The 23,115-nt window shown below is 38.6% G+C and overlaps 1 protein-coding gene across 1 annotated transcript in view; it reads left to right on the forward strand.

Annotated features, from left to right (window-relative positions):
* Positions 1–23,115, forward strand: part of RBFOX1 (RNA binding fox-1 homolog 1) — a 1,085,723-nt gene that overhangs the window by 913,170 nt on the left and 149,438 nt on the right. The window contains exons 8-9 of the mRNA XM_063430238.1: positions 7,717–7,846; positions 11,795–11,834. Coding sequence (XP_063286308.1) covers positions 7,717–7,846; positions 11,795–11,834 — 170 coding nt within the window. The remainder of the gene's footprint in view (positions 1–7,716; positions 7,847–11,794; positions 11,835–23,115) is intronic.

The raw sequence follows: 23,115 nt of genomic DNA on the forward strand, positions 1-23,115 counted from the left end.
GAATGGAACATTTTAGCTATGAAGAAATGTTAACAAATGTAAACTTCTTTAGTTTAGAAAAATGTCGCCTCAGAGGGAATGTGATAACCTTATACAAATATATCCGGGGCCAATACAAACCATTGTGTGGAAATCTATTCACAAACAGGTCTATACATGGGACACGAGGTCATGTGTTTAGACTGGAAGAAAGACGATTTAGTCTAAGGCAAAGGAATGTTTTTTTTTTTCGTACGTACAATAAGGATGTGGAATTCTCTGTCTAAAACTTGGTTTTATCAGAATATGTACAGATGTTTAAACGGCATATGGGATACATAAGTATAATATTTAATTATATCATTTTTCAACTGTAGGGTAGTGATGTCCCGAACGGTTCGCCCCCTATTTGTCATCATTGAGTAACGTTGACCCCGTACCTCACAGTTAGCAGACACATTCCAGCCAATCTGCAGCAGACCTTCCCTCCCAGACCCTCCCACCTCCTAGACAGCATACAATTTAGATTAATTCTGAAGCTGCATTCTTTTTTTTTTGTGTGTGTGTATTATACATTATCCTCCGTAGCCAGTAACCTGTGTTTATTATACATTATCCCCATAGCCAGTAACCTGTGTTTATTATACATTACCCCCCCATAGCCAGTAACCTGCATTTATTATACATTATCCTCCCATAGCTAGTAACCTGTGTTTATTATACATTATCCTCCCCATAGCCAGTAACCTGTGTTTATTATACATTATCCCCCATAGTCATTTATCGTTGGACCTAGGCAACATGATGTCTTAGGCCGGCCCAGAGAGTGAGTGAGTGAATAATATAAAATATATGTTCAGAAACATATCAGTAATATACGTAAATCGGGTTCATGCAAAGAGGGTGAAAAGGTATTAAAGAAAACACACTTACTGCATCAAATTTACAAAGCCAAACTTTTAAAAGCTTTTAAAAGCTTTCCTCATTTCTTTCTCGGGATGAGGAATATATCGGTTGTAGACTGAGGATTTCCATCTGCCCAATCTTTTAATAATATGCACTGGAGTGTCAGTGTTGAAGGAGACTGAAGCTGCCCCTATTCTAAATGAAAGACCCGAGACATGGATACAACCCAATCTTAGGAATAATGTTCTGATGTAGAAGAGGAATTTAGCGGTAGTCAGAGGGATTCAGTGAGAGTAGTGGTGAAATGTGTGTGGCATGACTGAGTGTGGGTAAGTAAGTATTTTAACTGGGCACTAGTTCTAGGTGGGATAAAGTGGTATAGAGGATGGATGAGTAGTTTGGTTAGTTTTAGAGGTTTGTAGAGAAAGTATATAGTGATCATGATTTTTAGCGATATCCAATATTTTTAAGGTGGTCTCAAACAAACATAAAATGCTATATAAAATGTGTGGGAATATCGAATAGTCATGTACAGTAAATCAGAGAGGGCTCAGAATATCGAACCATCGATCGGTATCCAACCTTGTGAAAATGGGGAGTTTGCGGTTGTTTGCAGTGCGTTAAACGGGGAGTTTGGTCTGTCACTGTGAAGTGGGCGTAACCCTTACACTACCTGATCGATACAACATCATACCTGATGTTTTAAAGCACGTTATTCCAAACAATTTAATTTAAAACCAGACTCTGCATCAACTATGTAATTTCCCATGGGAGTTTTGCCATGGATCCCCCTCCAGCATGCCACAGTCCAGGTGTTAGTCCCCTTGAAACTACTTTTACATCACTATTGTGGCCTGAAAGAGTCCCTGTGGGTTTTAAAATTTGCCTGCCTATTGAAGTCTATGGCGGTTCGCCTGGTTCGCCCGTTTGCGAAAATTTGCGGAAGTTCGCGTTCGCCATTCACGAACGGAAAATTTTATGTTCGCGACATCACTACTGTAGGGTAATAGCTCCTTGATACAATGAAAAATCGGACTGCCATTTTAGGGTTAAGCAGGAATTTTCTTTCTAGTTTGTTGCAAAATTGGAAGCACTTCAAACTGTTTTTTTTGCCTTCTTTTCAATTAAAAGCAAAAAAAAACATGCGTGAGAAAGCCTGAACATGATGGACACGTCTCTTTTAAGCCTATGTAACTATGAAAGTACAAATGTTTATATATGATTCTGGTAGAGAATGTGTTTAAAAAAAATAAAAGAAATCTGCACTACTAGGAAGATGGCTACTTATTTAGTTGGAGAGGCACACAAGGAGGCATGGCATTATGCAGGTTCATGTTCCCTTTCCCTTGCTTCCTAACACCCTGTAAACAGACACATGGAGACACATTGTTTCCAAACTCTACTCTAATTTTACTTCCAAATGATTTCTTATCAATACATTCTTTTACTTTAAATTTCATAATTTTCTATTAGGGTTTAATAGGTTGTTTGTGACATTACATGTGTAAATTATTGACAGAAATTTCACTAGCACTGCCAGTCATTAAAAATGTGAAATCTATTCTAGAAACTAATCTAGTTTATTGCTATATGTTGTATTCTGAAATGTAATTTCCAATTGCGAATTAATCTGATTTCATATAAGCATTTAGTTAAAAGACATAATCATAAAACATACATTTCCTCTGCTCTACTGGTGTGATGATTATAAAAATTCCATTATCCTCTCCACACTACTTTGTAATTTGTATTATTGTATATAATCAGTCTCAAGTGCATCTTACATTTTAAAGTTTACATATGTATATAAGAAAACTTACATGACAAAGGATGGATGACCATATCAGTCTAACCTTCCATAGACAACCACGGTCAATTATCTTGGAGTTTATTTACTTAAAAATGAATTGAATGATGACATGAATCTAAAAGTGTAAGCTAAAACGCTATGACTATAGTTTAGTTGGAGATCTTATTCTAATTATTCCAGCCTAATTTTCAGTCAGGCTAGTATTTCTCATTCATATCCCAACAAAGCCTTTTTTTTTTTTTTTTTTTTTTAAATATTGTCAAAGTGTTCTGGAAACATAATAATTAACTATGGGACCAGTAGGTCAGTAGATTGTAAATGTCTTCAGAAAACTGAGATTGCATTATTTTCCCTTAATAAACTTATAAGATGTCTGCATTATTTACATTGTATTAACTTTTGGACTTGGGTATGGCTTGGTTTTAATTTCATGGTGTTACACTCCCAGACAGAAACTCCTTTTTATGGCTGTTCTCCTTAGTATACCCTCTTCTCACTTTAGTATTATGCTGAATATCATGGATAAAAAACACACACTTTTTCTGTCTTTTAATAGTCTTGGTAACAGAAAAGGGACTTAATTGATAAGGAAAGCTGCAAATAAAAGCTGCTACCTGAGAATGGAATGACCACTAGTTTCATGCAGATGGGGACATGTACAGTTGCAAGAAAAAGTATGTGAACCCTTTGAAATGATATGGATTTCTGCACAAATTGGTCATAAAAGGAATTCCCAAGTTTATCAAGACATTTTGCAGGAGAACTTAAGGCCATCTGTCTACCAGCTGAAGCTCAACAGAAGATGGGTGTTGAAACAGGACAATGACCCGAAGCATAGAAGTAAATTGATAACAGAATGGCTTAAAGGACCACTCTAGTGCCAGGAAAACATACTCGTTTTCCTGGCACTAGAGTGCCCTGAGGGTGTCCCCGCCCTCAGGGACCACCTCCCGCCCGGCTCTGGAAAGGGGAAAGTGTTTAAAACTTACCTTTTTCCAGCGTTGGGCGAAGAGCTCTCCTCCTCCGATCCTCCTCTTCTCCTCCCCGTTGGCTGAATGCGCACGCGCGGCAAGAGCTGCGCGCGCATTCAGCCGGTCACATAGGAAAGCATTCATAATGCTTTCCTATGGACGCTTGCGTGCTCTCACTGTGATTTTCACAGTGAGAATCACGCAAGTGCCTCTTGCGGCTGTCAATAAGACAGCCACTAGAGGAAATAGGGGAAGGCTTAACCCATTCACAAACATAGCAGTTTCTCTGAAACTGCTATGTTTATGAAAAAATGGGTTAACCCTAGAAGGACCTGGCACCCAGACCACTTCATTAAGCTGAAGTGGTCTGGGTGCCTAGAGTGGTCCTTTAAACAGAAGAAAATACGCCTTCTGAAGTGGCCCAGTCAGAGTCCTGACCTCAACCCGATTGAGATGCTGTAGCATGACCTCAAGAAAGCGATTCACACCAGATATCCCAAGAATATTGCTACAGGAAACATTTGGTTGAAGTTATTGCTGCCGAAGGAGGTTCAACCAGTTATTAAATCCAAGGGTTCACATACTTTTTCCACCTGCACTGTGAGTGTTTACATGGTGTGTTCAATAAAAACATGGTAACATTTCATTCTTTGTGTGTTATTAGTTAACCCTTAACACCGCAGCCAAATGTACAAGTTGTGAACAGAACAAAACGTAAACAAAACCTGGCATTTACGCTATATGTCTGTCCAACCGTAATTCACCTCTTTCATATTAAATGCACCCCCCCTTATTATATATCATTTTATTCAGGGGAAACGGGGCTTTCATTTAACATCAAATATTTAGGTATTGAACATAATTTAATATAAAAAATTTATAAAAAAATGGGAGAAAAAAAGAATTTTTTAATTTTTTTTTGTTCTATGTGACATTTTAACTGTGGATGTCAAAATACTGTTTGCTTTTACTGCAATACAATACACATATTTGTATTCAGCGATGTATCACGTGTAAAACAGTACCCCCTATGTACAGGTTTTATGGTGTTTTGGGAAGTTACAGGGTCAAATATAGCACGTTACATTTGAAATTGAAATTCGCCAGATTGGTTACGTTGCCTTTGAGACTGTATAGTAGCCCAGGAATTAAATTTACACCCATAATGGCATACCATTTGCAATAGTAGACAACCCAAGGTATTGCAAATGGGGTATGTCCAGTCTTTTTTAGTAGCCATTTGGTCACAAACACTGGCCAAAGTTAGCGTTAGTATTTGTTTGTGTGTGAAAAATGCAAAAAACGCCAATTTTGGCCAGTGTTTGTGACTAAGTGGCTACTAAAAAAGACTGGACATACCCCATTTGCAATACCTTGGGTTGTCTACTATTGCAAATGGTATGCCATCATAGGGGTAATTTTCATTCTTGGGCTACCATAGGGTCACAAAGGCAACGTAAGCAATCTGGCGAATTTTAATGTGAAAAAAATGAAACACAAGCCTTATATTTGACGCTGTAACTTTTGAAAACACCATAAAACCTGTACATGTGGGGTACTGTTGTACTCGGGAGACTTGGCTCAACACAAATATTTGTATTTCAAAACAGTAAAAAGTATTGCAGCAATAATATCGTCCGTGTAAGTGCTGTTTGTGCGTGAAAAATGCAGAAAACGTAAATTTTACTGGCGATATCATCGTTGTAATACATTTTACTGTTTTGAAACACTAATATCTGTGTTCAGCAAAGTCTCCCGAGTAAAACAGTACCCCCCATGTACAGGTTTTATGGTGTCTTGGAAAGTTATAGGGTTAAATATAGTGCTAGCAAATTAAATTCCCTATACTTTCGGCATGGGTTGTCAGGCAGGTCCCGCTAATTGTAATTAATTAGGATACCTAATTATGTAAAATTATTACATAAATATATGTGTAGAATTAATATATGTATATATATATACATATGTGTATATATACGTATATATATATATATATATATATATAATTTTTTTTTATATTTTTATTTATATATAGGTATATATATAGTGATATATACGTATATATTTATGTATATAGATATATATATATTATGATATATATATTATTTTGTTCTACGTGTATTTTGATATAAATATATATATTAATATCACAATACAGTTAGAACGAAATAACACATCTATATATTTTTTAATTATTTATTTTTAAATATTTTTTTAATTTTATTTTTTTACGTATTTACATATATATATTTTTTATATTATATATAAATATATATATAACAATAATTATATATATATTTAATCAGTATCAGTCTACGTGTAATTTGATATTAATATATATATTTATTAATATTTAAATACACATCGTGTATGTGTAAATGTGTGTGTGTGTGTATGTGTATATATATATATATATATATATATACTTAGATCATATATATATATATATAATATATATGATCTAAGTATATTTTATTTGTAACTGTAATTTTTTTAATTTATTTTTTGAACTAATATTTTATTTTTTTTACAGGACAGGGGTCAGAGACAGTGTCAGCCAGTGATTTCACATCACTGGCTGACACACAGGATCAGTGATCACAGTGACTGCCTGTCACTGTGATCACCTCCTGCAGATTGGGTAATTGACCACAGGGGGGAGTGCCTGGGTGGTACAAGCACTCCCCCCTTCCAATCTGCAGGGGGATCACTGTGCCAGTTACATGTGTCAGCCAATAGGCTGACACATGTAACACTGATCGCAGTGACAGGCTGTCACTGCGATCAGAGTGCTTTGAGATCGCAGTGACAGCCTGTCACTGCGATCAGACTTCGCAGATCGCGGTCACTGACCCCAGGGGGACTGCCTGGGGGGCCAGGTAAGTCCCCCGACCGCGATCTGCAGAAGGGGAAAGCCGCCGGCCGCATGTGTCAGCCGATTTGAAATCGGCTGACACATGCTTAATACTGGTCGCAGTGACAGCCTGTCACTGCGATCAGAGACTGCAGATCGCGGTCACCGGCCACAGGGGGGGTTGCCTGGGGGGCCAGGCATCCCCCCCGACCGCGATCTGCAGCGGGCGATTAGCGCCGGCCACGTGGGCGGCCATTATGGCGAGGACGTAATATTACGCCCGCCGGCGTTTAGAGCCGGTTCCTGCAGGACGTAATATTACGTCCTCCGGACTTAAGGGGTTAAAGCAGACTGTTATTGTCTATTGTTGTGACTTAGATGATGATCAGATCACATTTTATGACCAATTTGTGCAGAAATCCATATCATTCCAAAGGGTTCACATACTTTTTCTTGCAGCTGTATCTCCCAGTGCTGCTTTGAGCCTAAAGTCTCTGAACGTTGACATATTTATTTATCAAACTGTAAACTGTAAAGAATATACCATAAAATTGAAAATGTTATTCCAAAATAACTAATTTGAAACAATTTTCCAAGTCAGCTATTTTTTTTTTCAGCTCAGCTATTTTGACATCAATTTATAAATTTGCAGTTTTGTTTTTAACAAATCCCACAGTACATGTTCTGTGAGGCCATCTATGGCTTCTTTCAGTGCAGTGCTAAAATGATTTTCAGCTGCTGCCATTTTACACTTACACTCTCCTAATTGATGATATGGCACTATTCTGTCTGCCTAACTTATCCCTTGGCATATCAGAAAATGGCTGAATTAATGGTAGAAGTTGCGGCCCAATAGTGTGACCCCCCACCAGTTTTTAGGCAGATCAGTATGTAATGTGGTGGCATTTTTGTCTCCATTCAACATGTAATATGCAACATGCTAAATGGGAACAACAATGCAATCTAGGATTTTTTTGTGATATTCATAGGCATTTTAATGGCATTTTTATTCTTTACAGTATTCTCTCTCTTTCTATCTCTCTTTCCCTCTAGTACTTGGTAGTATACGGAGAAACAAAATATATATTATTATTTAGTGAGCAGATAAAAACTGTTTATATTTCAAAATGATTTGTTACATATTATAATAAAGGACTGCAGAGTAAACAAAAACTAAATAGTTCTTCCCTCTTTAGTACCAGGTTTCCCTTATCCTGCTGCAACAGCTGCTGCTTATAGAGGAACACACCTCAGAGGCAGAGGTCGTGCAGTCTACAACACATTTCGTGCTGCAGCACCCCCTCCTCCAATCCCAGCTTATGGCGGGTAAGAAATATATCCTTTTTATCCTATTATTGCATTTTCCCTCCAGAAGCTAAATTAAACTGTTTTAGAGAGAAAGGCATGCTGTTCCTGTCTTACCACTGAAACTAACACAGCATGCAGCCAGGCCAAGTGCCTGAAGTAGAGCACCTTGCGCAGACTGTTGAAAAATGACTGTAATTTGTACTGTCATGGTTGGTGGCTTTAAGCATTTGATATGTCACATGTTGTTATGTAAATTTCCTTAAAGCTTAAATGCTACAGAAACAAAGAAATTGTTAAAATTGAACATGCATCTTTGATGATTACACGCATCTTGAATTAGGAGGGTGGATGAAGTTGAGAATCCTCAAATTCTGATTAATATGCTTTCAATATACATGTGAAATTCATATTTATCAGCTGATACAGCAGATTTCTACCTAAAAGTCTAATTTTACACTAACCACAAAAGCATGTAATAATATTGTATATATGGCTACTTATATAGTTGCTATAGTTGTTACATACTATATAATTGCATTTATTTTATGTCATTCTTATTTATATAAATAGCACCAAAGGTGATAGAGGTATTAAATATGTAATACGCCAAAATTCAATTTGTCAGACTAACGGATAGTGTTTTCTGAGGTACATTTCAGTGACTTGAATTCTGTGGGTTGTTTAATTTTGTTTCAGAGCCTAAAGATACACTACAGTCAACAGAACCACTACATCTTAACTCCTTAATGATGATGGGTGTGCTATGCCATCCTACACAAGGAGGGCTTTAACGCTGTTAGAGCAGCATATCCTACCCTACCATGAGCAAGGACACTTACCCTCTGCAGTGATCGATGGTCCCCCTGCAGCTAATCCCACACATCGGAGTCGTGATTAAAATGACACAGCAAACACGTGACTCAGATTGGCGTGATTGACAGATTCAATGTCAGGCAGATCTCCCAACTTAATATATATCCCAACTTAAAATTAATTCAAATAATATAATTATACATAAACAATAAAATACATTGAGAATCCAAATATTTATAAAAAATAAAAGACAAAAAAACAGGCAACACTGTGACAATGATGGTGTAGATTTATTTCAGGGTACGTCATCCCACAGAACAAGTGATGTTTTGGCTCCCTAGAGTCTTAATCATGCATCAGGGTGTTGGGCATCGAAGGCTCATTGATGTACATGGGGAGCGAAGGCTATCCTCTCTGGTCTGATCACACAGAAACGTAATGCTGACCATGATAGAAAGGTGTCAGAACACACAGTGCATAGCAGTTTGCTGTGTATGGGGAAGTGTAACCATAGATCAGAGTGCCTATGATGACCCCTGTCCACTGCAGAAAGAACATTCAATAGGGTTGTACGTGTCAAAACTGTACTATGGAGCATCGGAAGAAGGTTGCACTATTCTGATGAATCACATTTTCTTTTAGATCAGGTGGATTGCCTGGTGCGTGTGTGTCATTTAGGGTGTGTGTGTGTCAACTACCTGGAGAATAGATGTCAATAAAGAAGGAAGGGCAGCAGAGACAGTGTTATGCTGTGAGTAATGTTCTACTGTGTAACCTTGGGTACTGACATTCATGAGGATGCTACTTTGACACATACCATCTACCTAGAGATTGTTGCAGATCACATACACGCACTCATTGTAATGGTGCTCCCTGATGGCAGTGGCATCTTTCAGCAGGATAATGCACCCTGCCAAACTGAAAAAAAAAATGTTCAGGAATGGTTTGAGGAACATGACAAAGAGTTCAAGGTGTTTCCTTAGTCTCTATATTCCCCAAATCTTAATCCAATTGAGCATCTTTGGGATGTGTTGGAATAACAATCTGATCCATGAAGGCCCCACCTCACATCTTGCAATACTTAAAGAATATGTTTCTGATGTTTTGGTTCCCGATAAAACAGGACATTCAGAGGTCTAGTGGAGTCCCCAACTTCTACCCATGTATGCTGTTTAGGCAGCACGAGGGAGACTTACACCATATTAGGAAGGTGGTTTCAATGTTGTGGCTGATCAGTGCATAGAGAATGTTAAATATTTCTAGTAAATAAACAGTGAGTTAGATGCTAAACTCATCTTTGATTTTCAATAATATCTACTTTGCCACTGTTACGGAATGAAAAACACAATCAAAACATGCTAGAATATCAAGTCTTGTAATTTGCTTAAAGTTTGATACCAAATCAATTATTCTGCATCAGCATTCTTATACAATTCCAACCTCCTTAATAAAAAACTAATTATGATCTATTAATCATTCTGAGATATATCATTTTGAACAAGTTTCATACATTACACTACAATGCTGAGTTTAACGAGTCAGTCTATGTATTTAACATCTTTGCATGATTGCAAAGTTCATGGTAGAGAGACTTCCCGTGCACCAACTGCCAGTTATGAAAATAACTAATAGCTACAGTCAGCTGTACAAATAACGTCATGTCTAAGCCAGCCCGCCAGAGTTGTTAGTCAGTTGAAACTTTCAATTTTGGGTTGGTGCTATCAATTTTGTCTAGAGACAAAATGTGTATTAACAGAAAAGAGCTGCAATAAGGCTACTGTCAATTTACAGAGCAGTGCCATTCATATGTGATGAGTAGGCAGATAGAAAGAAAGATACACTATATGGACAAAAGTATTGGGACACACTTCTTAAATATTGAATTCAGGTGTTTCAATCAGATCTATTGCCACAGTTGTATAAAATATAGCACCTAACCATGCAGTCTACATTTACAAGCATTTGTAAAACAAATGGGTTGTTCTGAAGAAATCAGTGAATTCAAGTGTGGTACTGTGAAAAGATGCCCCCTTTGTAATATCCCTGCTAGATATTCCACAGTCAACTGTAAGTGGTATTATTGAAAAGATAAAGTGCTTAGGAACAGTAGCAACTCAGCCATAAAGCAGAGAACTGCATAAAGTCACGGAGCAGGGTCACCAAGTGCGAGGCACATGGTGTGTAAAAATTTCCAAAGCTCTGCTGATTCCATAGCTGAAGAGTTTCCTAACTTCCACTGGCAATAATATCAGCACAAAAAGTATGTAGGAGCTTCCTGGAATGGCTTTCCATAGCTGAGCAACTGCATGCGAGCATCACATAACCAAGTACAATGCCAAGTGTTTGATAAAATGATGTAAAGCACAATGCCACTGGATTCTGGAGCAGTGGAAATGTGTTATGTGGAGTGACAAATCACACGTCTCTGTTTGGCAACCTAATTTGTAAATCTTAATCCTGCAGAATACTAAGACATTTTGGAAAATTCTATACTTCCAACTTTGTGGGGACAGCTTGGGGAAAACCCTTATTCATTCCAGCAAGACTGTACTCCAGTGCAGAAAGCTAGATCCATATAGACATGGTTGGATGAGTTTGGTGTGAAAGAACTTAACTGGCCCACGCAGAGTTGTGACCCCCAACCCCATCGAACACATTTGGGATGAACTGGAATGGGGATTGCAAGCCAGGTTTTCTTGGCCAGCATCAGTGCCTGACCTCACAAATATGCTAGACAAATGGGCAAAAATTACCACAGAAGCAATCCAAAATCTTGTAGAAAGCCTTCCCAGAATAGTGGAAGCTGTTATAGCTGCAAAGGGGGGACTAACTTAATATTAATGTCTATGTATTTAGAATGCAATATCATACACATCCCTGTTTGTGTAATGGTCAGGTGTCGCAATACTTTTGTCCATATAGTGTATCTCATGTGACAATTGTATTTCTAGAATAGATATTTTTGGAGAATCTGATTTTAATATTTGTTAAAAAAAAAACAAAAAAAAATGTTTTCATTATACCGTTGTTCTACAGCCACTAAATAAAAGGCTACAGTTTTATGTATGTGTTCTCAGTGGTAATGTGGTTAAGTTTTTTCAGTGAATGAGAATTACAACTAATATGACTGATTTTATGTATACATTTCTGCAGTGTTGTTTATCAAGATGGATTTTATGGTGCAGACATCTATGTAAGTATCAAGCACAAATTGTTCCTACTCTTTTCAAAGTGATTATATTTTTTTCTCTTTATTTCTATATTATTCTGACACTCAAGTAAGATTGGAAAATAAGAACCCAGTGAAATACCTGCCCTTCATAAATTATATTCATGGTCTCATTACTTGGTTTTTTGTTTTCCTAGAAAAACAAATTCAGAGATCTTATTTTCCATACTTACTTTACCATTTGTATTATAAGATGTTCAAGGCAAAGTAAACATAATAACCTACCCAATAAAGTATTCTCTATTGCTTACTATGACTTTTACATGATATCGATAACATTAGCTAATCATGAATCATTCAACAAAATAGCAGCAGATTCACCTTTACCTTGAAAAAGAGCTATTTTACTAAAAAGTGTCCTTAAATATAAAACAAGATCTGTTTTAATGGTAAGACAATATATAAATTATTATTGTTTATTTATTGTTATTATTTTTTTTTCATTGTTGTGTTGTTATTGAAAATTAATTAATAAAAACATTTGAAAAGACAATATATTGAGTAATATGATTTGCTCGAAGGAACTTATGAAATCAGTTATGATAACAACACGATGCACCAGTACACTGAGATGTGATAATATTAATGTTTAAGCTTGTGAAATGATCAGATGATTGAATGTTTTGGATACATGTCTAAAATTATTTTTTTTAACATATTACAATATCAATTATTACATGGAGGCTACAATAAGCTTATACTGACATTACTTTTTTAAACAGAGCTAGTTTATGCTAGCTATAACACTATAAAACATAAATTAGCGTAAAAGTCCAATGATACTGATATTTTAGGCACAAACCATTACAGAAGATTGATATAGTTAATATAGTATACCCAAGGTTAACACACTGACACAGACAGTCAATTTAGTAAGCTCAGGTTTAGAATGTAAATTGCCACAAGTTATATCTGCATTGCTCCTGTAAAAGCTGGTATAATCATTATATTTTTGAGCTAATAACTTAGCTCAAAATCATGTGAGAGACAACTTATTTTGTTTCATGTATTCTCATTGCTCTGTATGCTTTAGATGTTTTTTTGCGATTTTGTTCCTTTTATTATCATTGCTATGTATGCTTTAAATGTATTATCATTGCTATGTATGCTTTATATATAAAAATAAAGCATACCTAATAATGATAATAATAAACAAAAAAAAATAGTAAGTTATCACTCACATGATTGGCTCAAAAATATAATGATTATACCAGCTTTTACAGGAGCAATGCAGATATAACTTGTGGTAATTTACCTTCTAAACCTGAGCTTACTAAATTGACTGTCTGAGTTAGTATGCTGACCTTGGGTATTCTATATATTTTGCTGGATCATTACGAAATCCAAAAGGCATGACGGTGTACTCTTAATGTGTTAAAGACTGTCTTGCATTCATGACCCTCTTTACAATTTTCTAAAATAGGAATATAAATCCTTTCCCTAATGCTTCTTTGATGTACTCCTCCTTTACAAGGTTTTATTTAGGGGACAACAGATATACCTATTACTTGGGTGACATAGTAAGTCAATGGCACAAGCATACAGTCTGCGTAGGGGTTGCTGGTCTGTCTCCATCTAATCAAATCTAGGTACTGGGGAGGTATTTCAGTAGAAATTGGTTCTACATATATTTAGGCTATGAATTGGAACCACTGCTGAAAAACAAAACAAAACTATTCTGAAGTCAGGACTCACTGAAAGTGTTTCTCCTTGTTTCCAAGCAATGTGGGTTGTACTTGGACAACCAAGAGAACCCCAGTAGCACACTAAAATTCTTGAATAGAAAGAAGGACTAGCAATTGGTTTAAAGTAGCCCTGTCTTTCCAATCTTCTTTCTGAAAGTCTCTGCACAAATGCATCAAACTCAACAGGAATGTCAACACAGTAGAAGTAGCAGCAGCCGCAACACAATGAGCCCTGTTGCTGGTAAGTTCATTATGCATTGAACAAACTTAATTTTGCAGCTCAGGTACCTGATCCTGCAGCACTTGAATGGTCTGTGCCTGAGTCTGCATAGTTCTTGCATTAAAAGCAACTTGCTGGTCCAATGCAGAATCTGATCCGACGGTCTCAATGCATAGGCCAGATTATTCTGTAATCGTATTGATGTTACAAAAGGTTTGGAGTCCAGCAGCCAGATAAGCAAAAATATGGTAATCGTAGTAAAGCAAGCCAAGGTCAGTGGGAAGGAGAAGCAGCAAAGTCAAATGGTCCAAATTTAGCAACAGGTAGAAGAAACAAGAACAAGCTTGATTATAGTGTACAGGAACCCCAATAATCTGGCAAAGGTACAGAGACAGGAAGAGGCTTATATAGGCCAAGTACCAGAGACCTGACCAGACACAGCTGAGTTGGCACTATTATCATTGCTTGTAGAGTCAAGGTTTTCAGATCTCAAATAAATCTGCGAAAAGGCAGGCTGGTGAACTGGTAAGGAAGAGGATCAGCAGCATGGAAAGCAGGGTTCAAAACTTCACACTTTTTAAAAAAAGATATCCTGTAAACTACAATTTGACTTAAAGCCATGCACCTGTCATACTGAAGTGATTCATAGTGTGACTTCTCTCCCCTCGTGCCCCTCACCAGAATCGGCGCACAACGTACTACGTACTGCCACCCAGACTTAGGACTATGTCCTTAATGATATAAAGAAATAGTGGAAGTGCACTCAGCCCTTCATCCAGGAATCAAGGGTGCTTTTTCACTGGATAAGTCCCAGTACCAGAATGGACCAAATGTAAACTTATAAAATGTAGAAAATAATCCAGGCACTCCAACGAATTCCAAGAAAAATAGGCAATTTATTAGAACCAGCAGCTACACAGTGACGTTTCAACCCCTCAGGGTCTTTATCAAGCTTGATATCAAGCTTGATAAAGACCCTGAGGGGTTGAAACGTCGCTGTGTAGCTGCTGGTTCTAATAAATTGCCTATTTTTCTTGGAATTCGTTGGAGTGCCTGGATTATTTTCTACATTTTATATGTCCTTAATGATGACCTCAACAGACAAGCACTATTCACTGAATGGTGACATTGCCCATTCACTCTTTTAAATATATGTACAATAAAATGAATCCCAAGTGTATACAATTTGTTTATGGTTGCTTATGTATCTCTAGTCTTGTGATTAGTGATGTCGCGAACATAAAATTTTCGGTTCGCGAATAGCAAACGCGAACCTCCGCAAACGTTTGCGAACCGGCGAACCGGGCGAACCGCCATAGACTTCAATGGGCAGGTGAATTTTAAAACCCACAGGGACTCTTTCTGGCCACAATAGTGATGGAAAAGTTGTTTCAAGGGGACTAACACCTGGATTGTGGCATGCCGGAGGGGGATCCATGGCAAAACTCCCATGGAAAATGACACAGTTGATGCAGAGTCTGGTTTTAATCCATAAAGGGCATAAATCACCTAACATTCCTAAATCACAATGGATATGGATTGACACCTGACATATGACATATTGACACCTTGACATATGGAGTGACACCTTGACATATGGATTGACACCTGTCCTCAGAGACCCTGATAAACACTGACACAGAGCAGAATAGGGACTGTTCCCCCTACATAGGGTCATTTGACAGATATGGATTGACACCTGTCCTCAGAGACCCTGATACACACTGACACAGAGCAGAATAGGGACTGTTCCCCCTACATAGGGTCACTTGGCAGATATGGATTGACACCTGTCCTCAGGGACCCTGATACACACTGACACAGAGCAGAATAGGGACTGTTCCCCCTACATAGGGTCACTTGGCAGATATGGATTGACACCTGTCATCAGGGACCCTGATACACACTGACACAGAGCAGAATAGGGACCGTTCCCCCTACATAGGGTCACTTGGCAGATATGGATTGACACCTGTCATCAGGGACCCTGATACACACTGACACAGAGCAGAATAGGGACTGTTCCCCCTACATAGGGTCACTTGGCAGATATGGATTGACACTTATCCTAAGAATCCCTGATACACACTGACACAGAGCAGAGTAGGGATTGTTCCCCCTACATAGGGTCACTTGGCAGATATGGATTGACACCTGTCCTCAAGGACCCTAATACACACTGACACAGAGCAGAATAGGGACTGTTCCCCCTACATAGGGTCACTTGGCAGATATGGATTGACACCTGTCCTCAGGGACCCTGATACACACTGACACAGAGCAGAATAGGGACTGTTCCCCCTACATAGGGTCACTTGGCAGATATAGATTGACACCTATCCTAAGGATCCCTGATACACACTGACACAGAGCAGAATAGTCAAACCCAAGACGGCGTGACACTGCCGTATCCATGATGTGAAATAGTACCTGGGGAGCTGGGGGGGTGCCATTGATGTGGAGCAAGACGCAGAAGCAGAAGAGGACTCAGCCGAGGAGGTTAAGGAAGAGGATAGAGTAGGAGGAGTAGAGGAGGTGACAGCAGGCCTGCCTGCAAGTCATGGCGGTGTCACCAACTCCTCTGCAGAGCCACACATTCCATGCTTGGCAGCCGTCAGCAGGTTTACCCAATGCGCAGTGTAGGTGATATACCTGCCCTGACCATGCTTTGCAGACCAGGTATCAGTGGTCAGATGGACCCTTGCTCCAACACTGTGTGCCAGACATGCCATTACTTCCTTTTGCAGGTTGGGGATTGCCTTTTGTGCAAATAAATTTTGTCCGGGTACCTTCCACTGCGGTATCCCAATAGCCACAAATTTTTTGAACGCCTCAGACTCCACCAGCTTGTATGGTAAAAGCTGGCGGGCTAATAGTTTAGACAAGCAAGCTTTCAGACGCTGGGCAAGGGGGTGACTTTCTGACATTGGCTTCTTACGCTCAAACATGTCCTTGACAGACACCTGACTGTGGGCAGATGAGCGGGAACTGCTCAAGGCGAGAGACGGAGTGGCGGATGGTTGAGAGGGGGCAAGGAGGACGCTATTGTGACACCAGATATGAGTGGCAATGTGCACTGACAGAGGTTGGCAGAGTACACGCTGCAGGCCTGACACCTGCTTGAAGACAACTAACTGCTATTCAATCTATAACAGTGAAAAAAGTTTTTTGTTTTTAAATGCACGCTATTGTGACACCAGATATGAGTGGCAATGTGCACTGGCAGAGGTTGGCAGAGTACACGCTGTTGGCCTGACACCCGCTTGAAGACAATTAACTGCTATTTAATCCATAACAGTGAAAAAAGTTTTTTGGTTTTAAATGCATGCTATGGTGACACCAGATATGAGTGGCAATGTGCACTGGCACAGGTTGGCAGAGTAAACCCTGTAGGCCTGACACCCGCTTGAAGACAACTAACTGCTATTCAATCTATAACGTGAAAAAAGTTTTTTGGTTTTAAATGCACGCTATTGTGACACCAGATATGAGTGGCACTGTGCACTGGCAGAGGTTGGCAGAGTTAACGCTGTAGGCCTGACACCCGCTTGAAGACAACAAACTGCTATTCAATCTATAACAGTGAAAAAAGTTTTTTTTTTTTTAAATGCATGCTATTGTGACACCAGATATGAGTGGCAATGTGCACTGGCAGAGGTTGGCAGAATACACGCTGTATGCCTGACACCCGCTTGAAGACAACTAACTGCTATTCAATCTATAACAGTGAAAAAGGTTTTTGGTTTTAAATGCACGCTATTGTGACACCAGATATGAGTGGCAATGTGCACTGGCAGACGTTGGCAGAGTACACGCTGTAGGCCTGACACACCCGCTTGAAGACAACTAACTGCTGACATTTATACACTTCGAAAACAACAAAGAATTTGATGAATCTACTCATCCTGCTCCAAAACTAAACAACATTTGGGAAATTTCTCAAATAATTCTAAAGAATTTCCAATGGAGCTATGTGCCATAAAGAGATATCAGCAGAGATGAAAGTCTAATGGCCTACAAAGGAAGGCATTGCATCAAAGAGAGCAGGATTTGTCGTAAAATCCTACATGCTATGCAAATTGTCAACTGGCTTCATTTAGAATTTAGTCATTGGAAAAAGATCAAAATTTAATCCAAAATACAGCAACTATGGGATGGCAACATCTTCCGTTCTTTCACTCATTGAGCCATTGCTAAATCAGGGCTATTGCGTAACAGCCGACAACTTTCATTCGCCTCCTGAACTTTATGAATGAGTTTCTTCTGCAAAACAAAACAGATGCCTATGGAACCGTTAGGGATAATCGGCCCAACATAACACCAATGTTTGGCAATTAGAAGCTGAAGACTGGAGAAATGGTTGCCTGGCAAAAAGGCAAAATGATGGCACTGCGATGGCATGACAAGAAAGTGTGCCTAATGAGTACAGTTCATAATACCTCCACTGTTATGGTACGCACGAAAGGTGGGAAAGAAATCATGAAGTAGTGATAGACTACAATAACACCATGGGAGGTGTTGACAGAGGAGACCAAGCAATGACATTCTACCCAGCAATGAGGAAACCACAAAATAAGTACTACAAGAAGATCTTCAGGCATCTTCTTGACTAATGCTTGGGGAATGCCTACATTTTGTTAAAAAAAAAAAAGTGACAAGCCTGTTATTTACCCTGACTTCGTTTGGAAAGTTGCCAATCATATCTTTGTGAACCACCAAACACCATCAATGGCTGTGAATAGAGCTTGACGTCCTGCTGTTGGTGTTGTCAACCCGGAACGGCTGACTGGTCGTCGCTTCATGGACTACATCCTACCAACCGAGAAAAAGTCAGCACCTACAAGGATGTGCGCGGTTTGTTGCTCAAAGTGAGATGACAGTGGTAAGTAAATCAGAAAGGAAACGAGGTTCCATTATCCTGATTGTGACGTCAGACTTTGTGCAGTCCCGTGTTTCAACATTTTTCATACCTAGGATGTTTACTAAATGAATATGCATTGTCTAGTATTACAGTGACTAGTAATATTGCACCATCTTTTTAGACAAATTTCAATGGTTTTGGTTTGATTACATTATTAATTACATGTATTATTATATTATTATTTTTTTATAATTATTTATTATATTATAATTTAGGATTTTGTGTTTCAAACTTTATCATACCCGGGATGTCTACTAGACTCTTGTTTAGACAGATTTAAGTGAGTTGGTCCTAAGAATTACAAGCCTACAATATGAAACAACAAATTTTCATACAAAACAATGTACCGCTTTAACATTAAAAAATACTGACATAATCAGATCGCCTGGGAAGTTAAAGAATATATATGAGAATTAAACTGTCTACCACTGTGGTCCGAGCTGGAATATTTTTTGTTGGTAAAATGTATTACAGTATACATTCCCCAAGAGCTTAATTGTATTACTCTTAAATAGTGATGTCCCGAACAGTTCGCCAGGAACCGTTCGCCAGCGAACATAGCGTGTTCGGTCCACCCCTATTCATCATGGAGGTGGGAGGGTCTGGGAGGGAGGGTCTGCTGCTGATTGGCTGGAATGTGTCTGCTGACTGTGAGGTACAGGGTCAAAGTTTACTCAATGATGACGAATAGGGTGCGGACCGAACATTGCGCGTGTTCGCGACCGCGCACACACTATGTTCGCCGCGAACGGTTCCCGGCGAACTGTTCAGGACATCACTACTCTTAAAGGATCACTATAGAATTAGGAACACAAACATGTATTCCTGACCCTATAGTGTTAAAACCACCATCAAGCCCCCCTAGGCCCCTCATGCCTCCATAAATATGGCAACATCTTACTGTATTCAAGCCTGAATCTGTGACTCTGCATGCTGTTTGCCTCAGAAAAACAAGCAGTCTGCTGACATCATCAGAAGTGGTAGCCTGACCCAATCACAGTGCTTATCCATAGGATTGGCTGAGAATGACAAAGAGGCAGATCAGGGGCAGAGCCAGCATGATTCAAACACAGCCCTGGACAATCAGCATCTCTTCATAGAAATGAATTGAATCAATAAATCTATATGAGGAAAGTTCAGTGTCTGCATGCAGAGGGAGGAGATACTGAATGTTTGGATGCATTTTAGGCAGCCATGACCCAGGAAGGATCTCTAACAGCTATCTAAGGAGTGGCCAGTAAAGTTATCACTTAAACACTGCATTTTCTATGAAAAGACAGCGTTTGCAGCAAAAAGCATGAAGGTAATGATTCTAATCACCAGAACAAATGTAATAAGCTTTATATGTTCTGGTGACTATAGTGTCCCTTTAAGAATAAAAATCCAGAGCGGGGTGATGACGTGACACGTGACTGCGCACGCTACCGCGGCTGAGAGGCTCTGGTGTGAGGAGGAGAAGCGGCGTCCAGCACATAAGAGCAGCAGAGTGCCGAGACTTAATGCTGCAGAACGATGAAGATGCAAGCGGTATGCCGTCCGTTGTTTGCTGACTACTGAATGCCGAACTGCTCAAGGTATAATAGGGGAGCTTTTAAGCCATACATACTTGCTGCATATACTCCTGAGGCTATAAGGATTCTGTGAGGACTGCTGAAACTTGGAGCTAAAATATAGTAGGAGAGTTGGAGGAAGGCAATTGTTTGCAACTAATTAGCAATGACACTGCATATTATATGTTGACAATGACACTGTATATTATATGTTGAACCCTAGCATCCTGCTGCTTTGAGAGAGCCTGAATTGTAACTGTTTTCACTAGTGAGACAGATTGATACAAATTGCTGTGAGAGAACTATAATTGCAACTGTTTTAATGGTGAGACAGATTGACAGATTGATATATATTGCTTTTCTTTTTTTTTTGGAAGGCAGATATTAACATTTAAATAATCCTTCACTTATTTGAGGGGTTCGATATTGTGATTGATACTGTGATCAAATACTCTCCTTAGTCAATACTACTCTCAATACTATTTTCCTCTGGGTGTTGCCTTAAAGGAGAATAGAAGGGAAAGAAAAACATTAATGTCTCCCAAAAGAGATAAAGATAAAGTAACAACGGCTAATATGGAAAAAAATAAAAATATAAATTCTTTCTATTCACCTAAATCTCAAGAGCGATCACTAACTAAAATATCATCTCTGGAAGATCGTAGAGAATCAGCTCCATTAATCCCAGAATCCTTCCCGGCAACTCACCAATATACCACACAACAAACATTTAATGAAGCTTTGGAAGCTCTATACCTGAAATTAAAACAAGATCTGGAAGATAATTCTAATATGTTAAGGCTGGAAATAGCTAATATATCCTCTATACTGCAAAATCAGGCAGATACTCTATAGAAAATTCAAACATCTAACGAAGATTTAACTTTAAAGTACAATCAATTGGACGAGAAGATTAAAGCACTAGAGACAAAGGTTACCGATTTGGAAGACAGATCTCGTAGGAATAATATAAAATTGAGACGAGTTCCTGAAACTATTAACTATGATCATCTAGACCAATTTTTAAATCCTTTTTTCAAAATCTAATTCCTGAATTGTCACTTGGAGAATTCCCATTTGAACGATACCACAGGCTACATAGAGCAAAGAATTTGTCGGCAGACATACCTAGGGACATCATTGTCTGTTTTTCTAACAACTATATTATTAAAAATTTAATTATGCAGTCGCCACAAAAAAATGTCATAACAGATCCCCAATTTAAAGATATTAAGTTATATTCAGATCTATCTTTGATGACCTGGCTGGCAAGGAAAAAAAATGTCGTTCAGACCAGCATTCTGAGGAAACATGGAATTAAATATAGATGGAGTTTCCCTACAGCATTATCAGTATCTTTTCAAAATCAACAATTTCTTTTTAAAGAAGCCTCGGCGGCCCAAGAAAAACTCCAATTTTGGAATCTACAATAGTTATTTTCCTATGTTGACCAAGTTAATGACCACCTACCTGGAACAAAACAATTACTATTTACTAAGTTGACCAAATTAATGACCACCTACCTGGAACAAGACAATGACTATTTACTATTATATATATTTTTTTTGAAGATCAACTTATTTTTCGAAGCCTATAATAATTAACTGTGAAGACAGTGGGCAGAGTTATGTCTAAAGATAAGAATGTTATATATTTGGATAAGGGTATCTGGTAATATTTGCAATTTAAATAATCTACACTGTTTTCATATATGGGGTTTGACATAAGTTATGGTTTAAGGCAATGCTAGTCTGGCATAATGTTGGTAGTTATGCAACTACACCACAATATATAGCCATCATATATTATTTTTTGTTAAGATGCCCTTTCTCCCTTATTCTCCTCCGTTTTTTATATAATTAATCATATAGGAGATCGGTAAACTCTATATACTATATCTCTGATGGGTATTTGAAGGCGGCACATGGGATATATATAAGAATGGTATAAAGCACATATGTAATTTAGTGGATCTACACTTTTTTTTAATTATGGAGTTCGATATGAAGGAACTTTATAGAGTTTTTTTTCACATATTGTGTATTAACACTGCCTTAATAGGTATAACGTGATATCATTAGTACACTTCTCCAATTATGGAGTCTGACATGAAGGAATTTTTCAGTGATTTTACATTTGTATTTTGTAGTTACACAAGTTTTGGTCACAAAAGTTATGATTTGATATTATTCAGTACTAATAAGTGTGGCAAACCTAGCCACTTCTGACTTATATGTATCGTAGGTTGTCCATAGGCTGAATGTATACTGCAAGTCTTTACCTGTGATAATGCTATGTACAGCCGTTCACCGTACGAATGTGGGCTCCCCAGGTAGACCACACCTTCACCAGTCGTGTAGCACCAAGTAACCGAGTGCACCCCGGTTGCAATCGGTATTTCAAGGCTCTCCTAGGTGGCCGCCGATCGGCTACCGACCATGCGGCGGTCGGCCATCTTGGATCCTTTGTCTCTGCAGCGGTGTTCGGTCGTCGAGAGCCTGGAACGGAAAACGGCTACTCGATGATTGAACACCGCTGGACTTTCAGAGCGTTCGGGAGTCCCGCGTTCGGTACATTATATGTCCTGTACTTATTCGGTACTTTTAAACCCACTTTAATGTTTTATTGTATTATGTGCGGCGTTCGGTCAATTCAGCTGGGATCAGAGCGGTATTCTCACAAAGTGTGCGCTCCGACCCCAGCTATCTACCGAACGTTCAATTATTATAAAGTACCGAATATTGTGTGAATTGTGTATTTTAACGTCAATTGTCGGTTTTGCTGCACGAGGAGATAATCCACTTAAGCGTCCATTTTAGTGGGAGTATCCTTCTCGTGCAGCAATGCCTGTTGGGAAAGTCACAGTGCA

The sequence above is a fragment of the Pelobates fuscus genome, chromosome 8, assembly GCF_036172605.1.
Source record: "Pelobates fuscus isolate aPelFus1 chromosome 8, aPelFus1.pri, whole genome shotgun sequence".
Taxonomy (NCBI): domain Eukaryota; kingdom Metazoa; phylum Chordata; class Amphibia; order Anura; family Pelobatidae; genus Pelobates; species Pelobates fuscus.